At 36.6% G+C, this 18,594-nt stretch overlaps 1 protein-coding gene and 1 pseudogene across 5 annotated transcripts; both read right to left on the bottom strand.

Annotated features, from left to right (window-relative positions):
* Positions 1–1,933: 1,933 nt before the first annotated feature.
* LOC132612325 (uncharacterized) lies at positions 1,934–8,849 on the bottom strand (annotated as a pseudogene).
* Positions 1,934–12,047, bottom strand: LOC132635942 (F-box/LRR-repeat protein 25-like). Of its 5 annotated transcripts, XM_060352563.1 has the most exons (8): positions 8,439–10,174; positions 6,879–7,194; positions 6,593–6,811; positions 6,355–6,491; positions 5,225–5,723; positions 4,025–4,246; positions 3,438–3,547; positions 1,934–2,555 (listed from the first exon to the last, which is right to left on the bottom strand). In XM_060352563.1, exon 1 carries the CDS (start codon positions 9,907–9,909, stop codon positions 9,001–9,003), a length of 909 nt encoding a protein of 302 aa, XP_060208546.1. In that variant the 5' UTR covers positions 9,910–10,174; the 3' UTR covers positions 1,934–2,555; positions 3,438–3,547; positions 4,025–4,246; positions 5,225–5,723; positions 6,355–6,491; positions 6,593–6,811; positions 6,879–7,194; positions 8,439–9,000. The 5 variants fall into 5 exon arrangements, with proteins under 5 accessions (XP_060208546.1, XP_060208572.1, XP_060208554.1 ...); XM_060352589.1 differs by lacking the exon at positions 6,593–6,811; XM_060352571.1 differs by lacking the exons at positions 1,934–2,555; positions 3,438–3,547; positions 4,025–4,246; positions 5,225–5,723; positions 6,355–6,491 and adding an exon at positions 11,923–12,047 and having other exon boundaries at positions 6,500–6,811; positions 8,439–10,017.
* Positions 12,048–18,594: the final 6,547 nt, after the last annotated feature.

Raw genomic sequence — 18,594 nt, forward strand, 5'->3', positions numbered from 1 at the left:
CCGAAAGGAACTGGGGCTCGCCAAGCAGCTGGTAAGAGAATTCGAGAAAGCAGATCCATCGTCCTATAAATCGTTACCTGCATCGCGAAATGCATGCCCCGGGAAAAAGGGACGCTAGTACATTTGAATTGCACTGGTATGTAAAACTAACTGAAAGACTAAATAGTTGTGGGGTGCTCGGGAAAGGGCAACCCAAATCAATAAACAAATACTGTACTGAAACTGAACATACTGATAGCTGAAGTGAACAAGAGAAGTAAAGTCATAAGTACTTCCTGTTCTGAATATGGAATCACCTGTTTAACTGAATAATAATCTATGGCCTCAGGCCCAATATAAGTGCACAAATATATGGCCTCATGCCCAATATAAGTGCACAAAGATATGGCCTCGGGCCCAAGTATACGTATACATAAACTGTGGCCTCATGCCCAAATACAGGTGTTCAACATTCAACAATTTATAATAAGAAACTGATAATCATACTATAATGCATAACACTAAAATACTAAACATTACTATGTTGAAACATGTATTCATGAACTGATTATGGAGTTTAAAGAATTAAATGTTCATAAGCATACTGAGTTTTCATGACTGAGACTCATAGTATAACAAACATGAGTCTATACTAATTGCGTACTCAGTTCATCATTGAAAATTTTGTTCAAACGATCTTGTATCAATATCCTGTTCTACCATATTAGCCATGAGAATGTAGTTTAACCTAAGTAGTGGAATTGTTAGTGTTACTAAATTGATGGCTCAATATCAAATACTAAGTCCCAAATCTTTTTAAAAAAAAATGGATAATGACGAGTATGAATAAACCTCGATGCACCAAGGACTCAATTCAAGATTTTCGACATGGGCAACACTGTGAAGAAATTCCTTCATATCTAAACTACTCCTCCAAGTTTTGGTCTCCTTCATCATTGCCTTCACCATCATCTTCCTCATCAAAATCATAATCTAAATGAAGGACTGCAGTGACAAGTGAAGGCGCATATCTATGCGGCAAGCTTATCTCATCACACAGCCCGTGTGCCCCAAGAGTTGCAAAGTTTGAATAAAGGGGGCTAATATTTCAAGCCAAAGGTCATGATTTGGATCGTAATAGTCTTTTATGATCAATTTTCTCAACTTGACACTGCTGATTTCCAAATGATGAATGCTCGAAAATTCATCTAATTCCCAGCACTCCAAGTTAGGGTAACCAGATAATACCTTTTCCATGATATCTTCCATCAAATTCAGGTGCCCAATTGAAAGAGAAAGGAGACTACTCTAAAAGGGTTCGATTCGCAGCAATTTTAACCAAATTCCTCAACGATGTATTCATATATGCAAACTGAGGAAACTCATAACTTGGTGCGGTGTAACAATAAAATTGAAGTGTAAAACTTTCAAGATTAGCAATTTTAGTTGCAAAGTATATCCATAAATCATCTTTAACAAACTGCTCCCTGTACATAAAGTGTGTCTTGTATGTTTTGAACTCCATGGAGTACCACTTTCAGTTGAGTAGAATTCAGGCCAAAGGTATATCACGGATTTTGTATGTTATTCATTTCTGGTTTGTAACAGTAAAATTGAAGTGAAACTTTCAAGATTAGCAATTTTAGTTGCAAAGTATATCCATAAATCATCTTTAACAAACTGCTCCCTGTACATAAAGTATGTTTTGTATGTTTTGAACTCCATGGAGTCCAACTTTCAGTTGAGTAGAATTCAGGACAAAGGTATATCACAGATTTTGTATGTTATCCATTTCTGGCTTATGGAGAAAATGATAAAATAGTGTATTAGTAAATTGTTTTGGTTCTTAAGTTTGTCAAAAGTTAATATTTTTAGCTTGTTTGGCCAAATTTATGAGAAGCCAAAAGTACGTTTTTTGCTTTCAAGAAAATATTTATTCTGGAGAGTTAGAGTGTTTAGCTAAGCCTTTAGAAAAAAATAGGTGATTCTGAATAGTAGGAGAAGTTGTTTATGAAGTTGAAAAAAGCAATTTTCCCTCATAAATGGAGCCATCTGCTCCACCATAGTAGGTCTCTTTCTTTTCCTCATCCCACTTCACAACCTCCCTCATATACTTGAACATCTCATCGACGTCACCCTTGTCCGAGCTTTCCACACAAATAGCTTTCTACCCGTGACAGAAGCATAGAGGTCTTTAAACTTCATGGCGACCAAATAATATGCTTGGTTTGCTAGTGACTGTTTACTATATTGAGTTCGCACTAGACTGGAATTGCTGAACATATTTGCAAGAGTCCAACGGTACACAAGCGACCTTCTCCTCAGACAAATCATACTTGATCAAGATTAAAGCGAATGGGGTTTCTTTGAAACACGGATGTCTGACCATTGTTTCAAAGAGTTTTTGACATGCTGATTCTTGTTCTGAAATAGTGTATCGCTACCACTGTCCTGCAGAGACAGCCATAGCTGATCATAGTCACTGAGGGGGCCACACAAATTACTACAACAGAAACATTTCCTTCCACTTGCATCCTTCATTCATTCCGTTGGCTTTTTATCTAATCAGCTGGTACCTGTCAGGCAGGACATAAAATCATGTATCTAAATAATGGCAAGTGATAAATACACCTTATACCACATATAATTTCAGGAGGCTAGCTCCATCAATGTAGTTGCAATTGTCAGCCCGAAACCATTAAAATGAGATTGCTTCATCTCACTTTAGACAAGTACATAGGTAACATATGTTTTGTACACGAGTAATGTAGTTACAATTATTGGTCCTAACAATTAAAATGAAATTAGTCTGTCATCTAGTCCACAAACTTTTCCGCCTGTGATCGTTCTATTATCATATTTCTTCCAATAGATGTCATACCGAACATCAACTTTATCTATCTTTACAGTGTTGGACTAGGGGAGGACCTCTTTCCCAGATCAGTGGTCCCTTTCTGGACGTCTTCATTACCTAACTAGCATAATGTTTTCTACTTTTCTAGAAGCAAAGAAAGACTTCATTAATATAATTGACAGAGCACCAAGCCTGTGCTGGTGAGTACAAAAACTCTATACAACTCAGGCTAATCCTGAAGGTGACATCTATCACAGCAATATTTTCACTAACATCTTTCAGTTAATTTACCCCAAAAAGCAGTTTTCAGTAATGAGTGGCTTCTTCTGGTTTTCGTTCAATGCCCCTGCTGTTTCTTTCCTTCAGTAATACCCACAGCACACTCGCCATCTCAACTGCCATTTTTGACCCCCTTAGTTCTCTTCTTAGAGGAAATATGCTTGTTAATTTTGTCATTTAGACTAATTACAGCAGTGAAATACTGGAATATACAAGTTGACGACTTAGAAGATTTTGCAGATATATTTTAATCATCAGAAGGTGGTATTACATGCAAAATAAAAAATTACACTGCCCATCACAAACATGAGTCAAAGTAGAGTACCTTTAGAGAATTCTGAACATCTAAAACTAAAAGAAAACTTTTGTTATCATTCAACACCAAGAAATGTATCTGTTGGGCTACAACATATCTTGCTCTGATATCTCAACAGCCTACAAACCATAGAAGAAACAAAGTCAATTCAGTAACCATTGTATATCTTCTGCAGTGGTTAGCATTAATCAAATTGAGAATGTATCCATTAGAAGGTGTACCAAAGATTCTACATTACTTGGTGAAATTACCCTCTGGCAGCAATTGCTTATATGATAGTCACTCGACAAAGTCAAAAATGTTTTTGTACTTAAAAGAGAATAGTTAATAAGTAGAAACATTGAGGAGAAAGTCAATATCACTCTTTGTAACAGTATACAGCTGAGTCACAAATGTTCTTGACAAATGCATATCAACGACATATGGTCCACAACTCAGATCCAACTAAATTACTGAAATAACTGATTGTCCATGCACATTTGAGATATTCAATGCAAAAATGTTCTTATGCAACTACATGCTCTAAAGACTTCTATTTGACAACTTGATTAACTAAGACTACTGTACTCCGAAAAGTACCATGCTCAAGAAGAAACCTGGAAGGAAGTGAAGCTCATATCTTCTCTTGTATGTTTCCTGTATAGTAGGATCCGTCCACACCTCTTCGACCTGGAGAATATATTAACGTACTGCTGCAGGAAAAACCGCATCTAATTCTCCAGTGGCAATGATATCCAGTAGCCAATCAAAGAAATGCTTCAACCTCGGGTTCAAGGAGTAGATGCACTGATTACTTTTGGCAGATTCGACATCGCAACCTATATAATGGAACTCAGTTGCTAAAATGCATAAAGAGACGCTTCATTTTTAGGATGTTCATAATGCGTATGTTCACAATCATGAACCTAAATGACTATACTCTGAACCTTAGAAATAAAATCCTAATATATAAAGGCACACATTGATGTAACTCAACTTCACTTCTTATAAATCTTATTGAAGAAAAATCCAATAAATTTTGTTCAGTAACTTTGAATAGTTGAGCATGGGTGACACTCTGTAGCAGTAAAATATAGTATATCTACAATTTTTTTCTTTATCTTCCTCTACAATTTTTTTAAAGTCACTAGCAAAATGCATATGCGACAAGGCAGAAGAGGAGGCCATAGGCACAGACAGGAGGGAGAAGAGGAAATGAAATCAGACAAACAAGTGCACAGCCAATCATTCACCTAGATACATTGCCATGCGACAAAGTACTCATTTCGTCTCAAACTTGGATCTTCAGTTTACTTCCTTGTTCTATGAGATAGAATGTCCACATACGTTTAAAAACTGTTAGGTTGTAATTCGTAATATACTAATAAGATTCTTGGATTTCAATTCAATTTGGGTTGCCTGTGGAGGCAATTCATTTTGAGCTGCCCAAAGATAGGTTTTCAGAAAACTGTTGTTTCTACTAAAGCCGAAAGGTACATAGTGTTGAGATAGAAGCTATGAAAGTTGGTGTATAAGACCAAATCCTGACGTGTTGGAACACAATTTCTAATGTTCTTGATAGTACCTACTTGGATTACATTAATGATATTGATCCTCACTTATCAAAAAAAAAAAAAGGCTGTATAGTTATTTCATATGTTCATGGTTTATTATACTACAGGTTACCAGAGTATGATTGGATTACATTTTTTATTCTTAACACTTTGTCACATGTTTTGGTTAAAAGGAACACTGTGCAGTAGAAAGAACAACCAATATGAGCAAAAAACTTAGACAGATCCAACAAAGGCAATTACCTGTTTGAAAATAGTGCTTGTTCCAGAACTATCAAGTCCAAGTAAAAGTAGCTTCTGAACCTTTTTCTGCTCTAAATAAATTGGAACAGTGGTATATCTTCTAGGTTCATCCCTTTGTTGGTTGACAATGTTTTGACATGCTGATTGTTGTGGCGGTCTTTTATTGTGTGATTTAATGTAGGTTAGGTGGTCACTTGTCACAGATTCTTGAGTTGGGTCCAAGTGTAATTTCAGTAACCACTGAGGTGCACAGCTGAAGTAACTTTGGAAGGTTCAACAAGATCAGCCTTATATTTCAGCAGATTCATGTTAGCGTTCAAAGTTTTGATGTAAAAAGGATCTCTTTGAGCACATCCAAATTCCTCAACTTACCTATTCTAAGGGGGTCAGCGCATTTTTACACTAAGATCCACTGAAATAGTTATGGATTGGCCTTTAGCGGTATCAAAACCTACTTTCAGCGAAAATACATGCATTGAATAGTTCGCATTCTCTTTACCTGTAAGAAAAATAGTGTGCATTTCTTCAATATGGTGGTGTTAACAAAGCATTTCACCCAAAAAGGAATTCAATACCTTCTGCCCAGATTCCAGACTCAATATGCAGCCAGAGTCTCAAAGTAAGAGTAGCAAAATCACAATACGAATGGGGAACCACTTTATAGTTCAACTAGTTTTAATTAGAAGATGATAACAGATACAAAACATAAGGAGCATTTGACTTTCCTATCCAAAAATCACTCTTAGAACAGTAATCTCAGAGCTATAAATGATGACATAGATGTATATTTAATAACTTTATAGCATATCAGTAAAATGACCCAACACTTATGGAGGACAAACGGTTGCAGCAGTAATAGGGTCAGGAAAAAATCAATGTTGCAGTTAACATTTGTGGAAGAAATCCGTAAGAGATGCAGTATGAAAATAAGTGTTACAGTTAACATTTGTGGAAGAAATCCGTAAGAGATGCAGTATGACAATAAGTCACAAATATGAGCAAAAAAGAGGAAAAGTCTTTTATTGCTAACAAACAGGAAAACTTCATTTATATAGTTGATAGTAAAGGTTTTATTGCCCAAAAATATTGGTGTTATGAATGGAAACTTAGTCGTAGTACAAAGGACACACCTTCAGCACTTTGAGTTCCAGTTTTGTTATCTCCCGGCCACTATATAGACCTGTGTGGTTTCATTGCTTGCATGCAGACTAAGTTTCCCGGTAAACTTCAGATTTGAACTCAGAATTCTGTTAGATCTCTCTCCTTCCTATTGAATTAAGAAGTCAATGTTGCATTAACATTCTCACTTCCCAATAGGGATTACAACTTACAAGGAATAATTAGTTAAACTTCAATAAACTAAGCTACCATTCTCCAAAGTTCAAATTCCTTGTCATACTAATAACTTCCAGGCTTCAACTTCTGAGGGAGTAAAGGGCACCCAAAAAGTTTTGCCCCTCTCATCAGGCTTAAAAGGAAATCCATTAACAATCAAGCTCTGGTAGTAGCTGATTAGCAGAACATTTTTTCTTTGATTTCATTATTTGCTTCACTTCCAAGGGACTAAGCAATGTTTGCGAACATACTCTGAAAAAGCATTATCTCAATGTCAACCACTTTTCTTTTAGATATATTAATATAATTGAAAAGTTACCTTAGGGGCTCTTCTCCTCTCATCATAGAATGGGCTGTGCTCAGATCCCGGGGACGCCGAGGAGGAAAATGGAAAAAAAAAAAAAAGGGTTCTGCAGTACAGACTTGGTGGAAAGTGGAAACCTTGGACTTTGACTTGGTGGACTGGTCACAGCAGCAAACTGAGATACGTGCAACGGGATCTACTCTATAACAGGTGAGACGTCCTGGACTAGAGATATTCTTGAGGAGAACTCTTGGAGAAAAAAACCTCATCACCATCTCCCTCCAATCTTTGTTTAGGAAAGAAATAAAGTGGGAGAGAGCAACTGCTATACCTGCGTGAAAAGGTGGTGGAAGAGTTTAAATATTTTAAAGTTTCTTTTCCACCAATAAAAAAAAATTCAGGCCAATGAAACAAGTCCTTCGACACGTAATGAATCTGGCAGTACTACTATTTTGGAAGATTGGCTTTCAACCTTAATTTTCATAGTACAAAAACAAGCTCGGGATACAGTAATATGAATAGAAACCACAAAACATTTAGAGGAAACTTTCTCACATGATAATTAGAGAATGAATACATTGTTACTTAGACATAAAGAACTCTAACAACTCCTTGGATACTGACAGATATTATCCAAGCCTAGTCTATCAGCTATAAACCAGTTCAACACATAAAGTAACAGCTGTCAAAATATGTTGTTATCAGTACAAACGATAGGTGTCAATAAGAAAAGACAATTGAAGCATGCAGGGAGGATCTTGGGAAGCTTTGGAACTCCTATGTCATTTTAACTTAATCCTGAGGCACATCACTCCCTTCAAATTCTGCAGCAATGACAAATTTTTCTAGCACTGTTGCATTCTTGAGCAGATATTTTTCAAATGGAAATACAAACTCATATCTACTTAGCGGTTCATGAAAGTCAATGAACTTGATAGTCTTCAAATGTAGCAATGAGCAGTTAAACTTATGTGTCTCAAACCTCCTGCTCTGTTCATCCTCGTTTGTGTGCTTTGACAGTAGACCCTATAGGGAAGAATTCACAACATTAACTAGTTATCCTCCTTAGATGGTAGTAGAAAGTGAAGGAGTTGATTGTGGATTAAAAAAAGGGAGGTGGTGATTTTTAAGATTCAAGGAACATGTCAAATGCTTAGAAAATGTTACTTACTTGCAAAAAACAAAAAGTTAAAAAGCTGACATTTTATCTCCTCGCATGAAAGTGAGTAGTATCCCTTAATTATATATCTTTATCCTACAACTACAAAAAAAAAAAAAAAAAAAAAAAAAAAAAAAAAAAAAAAACCTTAACTCAAACAATCAATTTTGACAATGACAACATGAAATTTTTTCAAAGAAACTCAAGCTGAACTATTTTCTTGAAGAAAATAAATTGAGAGAACAACAAAGTTCCTATAAACGCTTTACATGAAACGAAATAATCAATTGTATGACTTTTCCTAAAGCACTTAAGATGAGAAATATGTTGATACATACAGTCTTCTTCTTCCACTAAGAGTTGTTTGATATTAATAACATGAAGTACCAAAAACAAATGTCTAAAGAAAAACTTACTCTTGGTTTGCGATTGCACCGGTCAATGGTCAATGTCTCAAGATTCGGTGAAACATGTAGAAGGCTGCATATTCCAGGGAAGTCCAACTGTTCCAAGGCTGTGTCAATTTTTAAGAATTTCCGTCTTGATGGCGGAGACTGCCAGCCTTTCAGCTCCAGTATGGAAAGGCACTTATAAATCAAATATGTCAAAAAAAAAAAAAAAAAAAAAGAAATGCAACACAATTAGTGGCATGCTAATTGTTGAATAATCTATAAAAACAACTTGGACTATATGACTAGTTATTGACATGTCAAAGTGTTCAAGGTTGGTTTGGAAATCCAAAAAACGGACCTTTAAACACACATGACTTAGAAGAAAGAGCATGAAGAATGTAAATCAATCCAAATTTTACAGGTCGTTCTGTCCATTTTGTTCATCATCCAAAATTTTGTTCAAAAGATCTTATTTCAGTTACCTGCCACTGTCCACCCAAATTGGTCACGAGAATGTAATTCTTTAGTAATTATCAACTTAGTTATTGCATTATCCTAAGTAATGGTCCTGTTACTATTATTAAAGTCATGAATCCAGTAGCACATAAAAAGTCACAAAACGAAAAAGAAATCTAAATTTTGGATAGTAAAGCTCGATGCACCAGCGACTCAATCCAAGATTCTCGACATGGGAAACCCTATGAAGAAGTTCTTTAAAATATCTACACTTCTCCTCCGAGTTCCGTTCTGCATATACAAAATCTAAAAATAGGTTTGCACTGACAAGTGAAGCCACATTTCTCTGCTGCAAGCATATCTCATCGCAGCACCCCAAAAGTTCAAAATATTTAATATGGGGCGCTAATATTTTGAGACGACGATCAAGATTCTCATTCTGGAAGTCTCTTATGGTCAAAGATGTCAGCTTCACAGAGCTGATTTCCAAACGACGAACAGCCAAATCACCAACCAGTTCCAAGCTCTCCAAGTTGGAACAACCAGGTAATACCTTTTCCAACACATCATCTGTCAAATTCAGGCACGCAATTGCAAGAAAAACGAGACTGCTCCAGTTAATACTACCAGAAGGGTTCAGTTCACAGTTGACTAATTTCAACCTCTTCAACGACGTATTGTTATATGCAAACTGAGGAAGCTCATATATTGGGTCACTTTCCCAGCAAAACCCAAGTGTAAAACATTCCACGTTAGCAACTTTAGTTGCAAAATGTACCCATATATCAACATCTTTAACATAACTCTTGTCATACCTAGGCAGAAAGCACCTGAACCTTGTGAATTTCTGGCAAAACCTCCAATAATAAAGCTCTCTATTGGCGGAAGCTATGAAATCAGAAACTTCCTTTTTAGTGTAACCATTAGGGGGCCTATGAGGGAGGTTGAAATCGGGTGACACCGGAACGGACATCCAAAGAAACCGCCATCGTGTAGACAATACACTCATTCTCACAACTGCTTTACTGTCGGGCAACATAGAGAGTATGTGAATTAAAATTGGCTCTGGCAAATCGCTGAGTCAGTCTCCTCCTACCATGATTTTCCTTTGCATTTCCATTGGTAAAGTTGATGGAGCTCTTCTAGTCTGAAATTTGAAATGCATAACCTAGGTCAGTTCGTATAAATGTTTTGAACAGCTTATGAAAGATTCCCAAAACATATTGTCAAAAAAAAAAAGGGTAAAACATAAAAAGATACTACTCCCTCCGGATAATTTGCCATTTGCACCCCTGACATATACGCTCTTTTGTGACCGCTCTTTTGTTACTTACGCCTTATTCTATTTTTTTTTTAGCTATTTGCATCCTAATCTCCTAAATTTCTTGCAAAATCATAAAAACCCCAATTTTTCCAGTAATTCACAAAGGGAAAATAGGGAACACGATTAATATTTCTCTAAAAATTATTTTATCTACAGTCAAATCTCTCGAAAACAGTATCGTTGGGTCCGAAAATGTTTTGGCTGCTATACCGAATGGTTATTATACAGAGAAAAGGACAAAAATGGTCTCTTAACTATGATAGTAGGTTCAAAATAGTCTCTTAACTATGCACTTAACGGTTTTAGTCCTTTAAGTTTGTTACAAGTTAACAAAAACGGTCCCTTAACTATGAGAGTAGGTTCAAAATAGTCCCTTAACTATGCACTTAACGATTTTGGTCCTTTAAGTTTGCCATAAGTTGACAGTTTTAGTCTCGACAAAATATTCATCGAACTCTATTTGTTAGATTTGACGAGAACTATGAAAAAAAGAGAAAAATTAGTGAGAACTCTAGATCGGTCAAATAACTCGGGACAAAACCGACGGACGTTAGTCGGTTATAGGAAAAAACTGAGGAAAAACCTACAGACTTGATAATGTCAAAAAATAGTGTCTCGGAGCACAAAGACCGACGGATTCTGTCGATTAAAATCGAGGGAGTCCATTCGCTAAGTAAAATACACTAGATTCGTTTTTACTGAAAACTAGAGAAAACTAAATACTTCCAGTGTAGTGGTTCTTTTTTTTTTAAATTGTTTCCGCCCATTTTTCCTCAAAAATAACCGATGGACTTCCGTTGGTTTTCGTAAAAAACAATAAAAATAAATTTAAAAAAATAGTGTCCCTCGATTTTATCCATCGGTTTCCGTCCATCGTTTTTTTCGCTTGTTTTTTGTAGTGACAACTTTTTTAGTTTCTGCTATTTCTAATTTATTTCTAAAGTCTAGTGTATTTTATTTAGTCGATGGAGTCCCCCAGTTTTAATCGATAGAGTCTGTCGGTCTTTGTGTTTCGAGACACCATTTTCTGACATTATCAAACCGTTAAGCATACTTAAGGGACTATTTTTAACCAACCCTCATAGTTAAGGGACCATTTTGTCAACTTATGACAAACTTAAAGGACCAAAACCGTTAAGTTCATAGTTAAGGGACTATTTTGAACCTACTCTCATAGTTAAGGGACCATTTTTGTTAACTTGTAACAAATTTAAAGGACTAAAACCGTTAAGTGCATAGTTAAGGGACTATTTTGAACCTACTATCATAGTTAAGGGACCATTTTTGTCCTTTTCTCTTGTTATACACCTATAACAACATTAACATTTAAATAATATTTCGCGCAAAAAAATAATTGCATAAAACACAATTTTTCCAATAATCCACAAAGGGCAAAATAGGAAACACAATTAATATTTCTCTAAAAGATATTTTATCTATAAGAAAATATTGTTCCCGTTCTTCTCTGCGCAATAGTAGCATATTGTACTAGTAAATGCACACCCCAATAGTTGCAGGTTATTATCATATCTGAAAGAAGATTCTCAACATATCACTGAATCAATCATGCATAGGATCAAAGAGGAGAAATTTGCAATACAAATGTATAGACTATTTTAGAGCTCACAATTTGTGAATGCAACATGCTTTTCAAAGTGCTTTTTTCCTGCTTGATAAATGCCAAAAAAGATGGATAAATAGCTTCAATGAGTCAATATATGTATGTACCTTCAATGGAAGTAAATAGCTTCAATTGGGAATTCTAACACAAGGGTAAATATGATTCCTATTTCTTCTGTTCTCGACGGATGGAAAGACAACGGGCGTTCCTTCGTATGCTAAATGTTGGAATTAATTAATTAAAGCAGTGTTTGGGTAAAATGAAAAAGTATTTTTAAGCACTAGTTTTTAATCTAAAATGAACAAAAGTAAGTCAAAATCACAAGCTAAAGAGCTAGCTTTTGACTTATAAGTCAAAAGCTATAATCACATTCAAACGGGCTCTAATAGTCTGTTTGGCCAAATTTATTTATTTTTAAATAATTATTTTAAAAAAGTGAGCGATTTGGCTAAGTTTCCAGGAAAAAATAAGTATTTTTGGGAGCAAAAGCTTTTTTTTAACAAAAATAGCTTGTATGTAAAAAGTACTTTTGAAAAAAATACACTTCAAATCACTTTAAAAAGCTTGATCAAATACAAAACTGCTCAAAAATATTTTTTGAATTAAGTGGCCAAACAAAAACTATTTTTGGGTAAAATAAGCTCTTTTTAAAAAGCTTGACAAAACAAGCTATAAATCAGTTTGTATAATAGTCCTGGCAGAAATTCACTAGACACGCATGATGTGTATCTAAAATTTTCGGGTGGGAAAATGCCCAAAAATCAATTAATAGCTTCAAAGCTTCAACCTCTCCCTTCAACGAAAGTAAATCGTAAAAGAAAGAAAATATCACTCTAGAAAGTTCTAAACAGCAGCATGCATGTCTTAGTGTTAAATTCACATCCACTAAAGGTGAAAATTGTATACATGGTGAAACATAACTTGACACGTGGCGTATCAATAGCAAGACATGTGGCAGCACGGATGAAGGCATTATGAGTAATCTTTACAGATCAAAGTGGAGGACTTCGATTTCAACCGAAGTAAATCTGTTAAAATGGGATTACCACGGGATACCAGCGGATCGGGTCATTAAATGAGGATAATACGGTTCACAGTTGTTACGCAACCGAAGCAGATCCGGGGCAGGCGTTACGGTTAGAATTAAATGAGCATTTAGGGCTTATTATTAGTCATAATTGCTAGATAATCTCAGCCAAAAGGCTGATTCTTGTTCTATAAATAGGAGCCCAACATTCATGTTAAGCGCATCTAATTCCAGGAGCATAACAATCACAACATTTCGCGCTTAAGCAATATACACATTTTCATTCTTGTTCTTACTTTAGTGGTAATTCAATCATCAAGCTCTAATCTGTGTCGGACTGGTCCTAGCTGGAAGGATCACTCCGACCCAACTTCACAGGCTATTTCTTTCTATTTATTTACTAATTTATTATCTCTATTCAATTGTTACACATTATATCATAGACCAATCCACGTATCCTTTAAACCACTAACAAATTCAATTATACCTTTTTTAGGGGTAAACAGTTTGGCACTTACTGTGGGGCTGAGGATAATAGTGGTGATTTGTTCAAAAATCACTTATTTCTTTTAAGGTTTTCTTGTGACCAGGGTTTTTACCAAAAATGTCTGGCAGTCAGGAACATAACGATGGTAACAACAACAACAATGTTGTCAACAACAAAGCTCCGGTCTTCGATCCAGTAACTGGTGAAATCAGAAATGGACAAATTGTTTCACCTCAAGGGTCCAGAAGAAATAACAACGAGGATGAAGCAGAGAATGGGGTACGGGTCACCAGGTCAGATTTGAAAAAGATATTTGATATACTCGAGAAGCAACAGCAGGCGATTACACAGTTGCAAGAAAAGGACAGCAGAGCGAATGGATCAAATTAAGACGACGGAGTACGCACCAAAGGTCGAGGTGATCGAAGACAAATGAATCCTCGAAGGTTCTGAAATTCCTCCAGGGTCTCAGTAGCCACATGGAACGGAATGAAAAGAAGGTGGATATTTTCAATTCACGGGCAGATCAAATTCCTGGAGCATCACTAATCCTAAAGGGACTAGATTCTAAGAAGTATATTCAGTTGCCATTTCCACCCAGTGCTGTTTTGAAGTTGATCCCTAAAAGGTTCAAGATGCCGGAACTACCGAAATATGATGGGACAACGGATCCGCAAGAACATGTCACAATAATATGCAACCGGGTGAAATTGAGCCTGTTATGCTCAAGAGGTTCGGTGAATCATTGGCTAAAGGAGCGATGACTTGGTACACTCAGTTACCTGAGCATTCTATTACCTCTTTTGAAATGTTTGCAGATGCATTCATCAAGGCTCATGCCGGAGCAAAAAGGTACAAGAGAGGAAGGCCGACATATTCAGAATATCCTAGAGAGATAATGAGCTGTTGCGGGAGTTTGTGACGAGATTTCAAAAGGAACGGATGCTTCTTCCCGTAGTACCGGACGAATGGGCGGCTAAAGCCTTCACTAGAGGTTTAAATCCAAGAAGTTCCAGTGCGCCACTAAAATTGAAGGAAAACTTGCTAGAGTTTCCGGCAGTGACATGGGTGGACGTACATAACCGGTACGAAAGATTCGGGTGGAAGATGATCAATCCGAATTCCCGATTGGGTCTATAGGAAGAATCAAAGGATGCGACAAGTCTAAAAGAACAGCGGATTCGAACCTAAAGACATTAAAGGATAGGTAACAGCCTTATGGAGCTCCGGAGCAGTCAAACTTTCGATCAGATCGAAGGCAAAATAACTGTCCTTTCTCATCTGAAAGGGGTAGTGGTTATAGGCGTTACAATCGGAGGCCTTCAAGCAGAGGTCTACAAGACAAAAATGGCGCTGGGACTTCGTGTTCTAATAATGTGGAAAATCCCAGGATATCCGAATATAATTTCAACATAGATGCAGCTGAGTTGGTGTTATCAATTAGGTGAGTTGAAGGTGCTAGATACCCAAAAGATATCCGAACAGACCCTCACCTGCGGGATCGGAGGTTAATATGTGCATACTATCAAACACACGGCCATCGGACAGAAGATTGCCGTCATTTGAGAGATGAAGTAGCTCGGCTATTAAAGGAAGGTGTTACACCTCGGAAAATTTTCCGTACATGCACAGTGAATAGACTGACGAATTGCACGATGCATACAATGTTTTGATGAGTAAGAAATAACATTTGATGATTCTAAATGAGATTTCAAAGACATGTGAGGTAGGAGACGGAAGTTGTTAAGGAAGGCAAAGAATATGTTGTGTTTTGAAAAGATTTACGAGTATCGAATTAATGATGGCTCAATGATGTGTTGGAGAAGAGTTATAATGTTCCTTAGATTGCTAATGAAATATTAAATAAGTGTTAAGAAGGTTGTATAAGGATTGGAGATCAAACGAAACGACGAGGACAACTTCGGAAAAGCTGTGAGTTACACGACCACTTACACGGACCGTGGAATTTTATATGGACCGTATAAGAGTCCGTATAACCCAACAGAAAGAATGTTTTCCATGGCAATGAACCACAGACACTTATACGGACCGTACAATGTTATACGGACTGTATAAGTGGTCCGTATGATGCCCGACGGACTGATTAATTTGCAAGTATAAATACATGTTCCCACTTTTATTTTCTCATTCTTTCCACTTCTTCATCTCTATCAAGAGTTCTAGAGGATTCTAAATATGTCATCAACACAAATTCAAGACAAATCAAATATTCATATCATAAATCCAAGAGAATCAAGTGCAAGAAACTCACTAGGGTTCATCCAAGACAAGAAATCTCTTTGGGAGTGGAACTAGGGTTTTGCTCAAGTGAAGTGTTTCCACTCAAAGCTCATTCCCACACTATCAAAGGTAAGTTTTATGATCATTCCATGTTGTTTAAAGTATTGAGGGGTTGAAAGACTTGGATTATGGAAGAAGATGGAAAATGGGTTACAAATATGAGAATAGTGACACTTTTGAGTAGTAGCTTAATGTGAATCATGATTCTTGATATGTTGTGATTGTAATTACTTTATGAATGATGTTAAGAGCATGAGAGAAACATTAGATAATAATGAATGTAATGTTGTATTATGATCATGATTAGGGATGACCTTGAGATTGGATAATGATGAATTTGACGAAAGTTATTGATGATGATATTATGAACGTTATTATTGACGTTTGGGAGTTGACATACGATATGGAGAAAGTAGTAGAAACAAAGGAAATGCTGCCCGATTTTCTGTAGCTTAGTAAGCACGTTCATATAATCGATTAGCTAATGTCGATGCGAATTTCCTTGAAGGTAGAGACGTGAGCATTGAAGGAGAACAATCAAGCGATGGAAATTGTTAAACGAAAGAGGTATGTAAGGCTAGTCCTTACTTCCTAAGGCATGACTCCTATAGCATGAATCCTTCTATCTTTCCATGATTTTCCTACATATCGGAAATTATGAGTCTACGATTATAAAGAGCTTCATACATGATAAAGAAAAGAGACACGTTATGAGCATGACAATATTGATGATGAATCTAAGTCTAAAAAAGTCCTAAAGCTCACGAATGATGTCTATGAAGTTAATGATCCTATTTACGATCCCTTGATGTTGTTCATGGTGTACACTCACCTTAAAAGGTTAGTTCCTTCAAGGTGAGATATGATGTATATGATCACTCCATAATGTTATCGGGGGTTCTCGACCTTATGTCACCCCGATATTGTTATAGATTGTCTATAAGCTCTTATGCATGTCTTATGACCAATGTTTCGAAAAATCACGAGTCTATGTTCATAGAGGATTTCATATGAGATAGAGGCAAGAGATATGCCATAGATGCGATAATGGTAATGATGAGCCTAAGTTTAGAGATTATAAAGCCTATCATACGATATTGTTACGAAGTTCATGCTACAAATATGATATGATTTTCATAGATTGTCTTTAAATCTAAATGTATGCTCTATGAAAAGTTATGATAAGCTTATGAGATGTATGTGATGGCAAGGATGATGATGAGATATACCGAGCCTTGTTATGGCCGGGTACGGAAGACATGTATGTGATATTGTCGAGCCACTACGTAGCCGAATACGGATAATGCTTTGTGTGTATGAGCAGATACAATACTATGATATACATATGATATGATGACGTATACGCTATGATGATACATGTATTATGATTATATATGAGATAGGCATGAAAGGTATCCACCCTTAAGAGTTACGCAGGTTATATTTTATGATTTCTCTATTATGTTCATTTCATTCATGCCTTACATACTCAGTACAATATTCGTACTGAAGTCCGTTTTCTTTGGACGCTGTGTTCATGCCCACGGGTAGATAGGGAGGCCACCCAGATTTATAGAAGCCGATAAACAGACTTTTGAGAGCACTCCATTATTCCGGAGGTGCCACTGATTTACTATTGTGTATGTATATATGTTTTGGGCACGACGGGGTCCTGTCCCGTCCATATGTCTAGCACTCTAGTAGAGGCTCGTAGATACGTATGTGTGGGTAATATGATCTCACGATTTTGATAAGTGTACATATATATATATATATATATGTGTGTGTGTGTGTGTGTGTGTGTGTGTGTGTGTATTATTTTGATAGCCAAAGGGCTTATGTATATAAAGGTAATTATGTTTCCAAATGAAAAATGATTTTTTTTCTATGATTTGAGTATGAATTGATGAATGTACGTTTAATGAGTATGATAAGTAATAGAATGAGTGGTGCTCGGTGGTTAGCCCCAGGTACCCGTCACGGCCCCTAGTTAGGTCATGACAGAAGGACACTTGAAGGAATTTTTTAGTGATCGGGCTAAGGCGAATCACGACAAAAATAAAGATGTTAATAAGCCTGCGGAACCGGCTAAACCACAACATGTTATTAACATGATTATTGGGGGAACTGACTTTGCAGAAACTACCATTGTGGCTTCGAAGAAAACGAAGGTGTCAGTGACTCGAGAGAAAAGATCCAGAGACTACTTGCGAAATAAAGTGATCACATTTAATCATGAAGATGCAGAGGATGTTGCCCATCCGCACAAGTTCGCGTTAGTAATTTCTGTAAATATAATGATTTTCTGGTTAAACGTATTTTGATTGATCCAGGAAGCTCGACCAATATAATTCAATGGAGAGTGGTGGAGCAGATGGCTTTGCTAGATCTAATTGTTCCGAAAATAAGAGTTTTGAATGGTTTCAATATGGCGAGTGAAACAGCAAGGGAAAAAACCATTCTACCAGTGGATACAGACGGGACGATTCGACAAACGAAGTTTTATGCCATAGATGGTGTGATGACATACAACGCGTTATTCGGTAGACCATGGATTGTCGTGACCTCAACTTTGCACATGACGTTGAATTTTCCAACTCCAGAGGGAATCAAACAAATTCGGGAGGACCAACCTGCGGCTGAGGAAATGCCGAAAAAAGTGGAAAAAACAAAGAGTAAAGAGGTATTGAATAAATAGAAATTATAGATACCGGAGGTTGTTCATCCGGTGAGGCTAGAGGGTAAAAGAGAGGAAGTAGATGTTGCAAGCCCTTAAAAGCTCAAAGGGGAAAAAAGATATTGAGGAGGAAGAAGATCTATATCGGGTTCCGAGAACATTTGTAGTACCAGATGATTCAGATGCTACAAAGTCGACCATATAGGAACTCAAGCAAGTGGTCTTGTTCATTCATTGGCCAGAAAGGAAGGTATACCTGGGCACCAGGTTAACTCCAGAGCTCAGGA

This window comes from Lycium barbarum, chromosome 1 (genome assembly GCF_019175385.1).
Source record: "Lycium barbarum isolate Lr01 chromosome 1, ASM1917538v2, whole genome shotgun sequence".
In the NCBI taxonomy this organism is placed as follows: Eukaryota; Viridiplantae; Streptophyta; class Magnoliopsida; order Solanales; family Solanaceae; genus Lycium; species Lycium barbarum.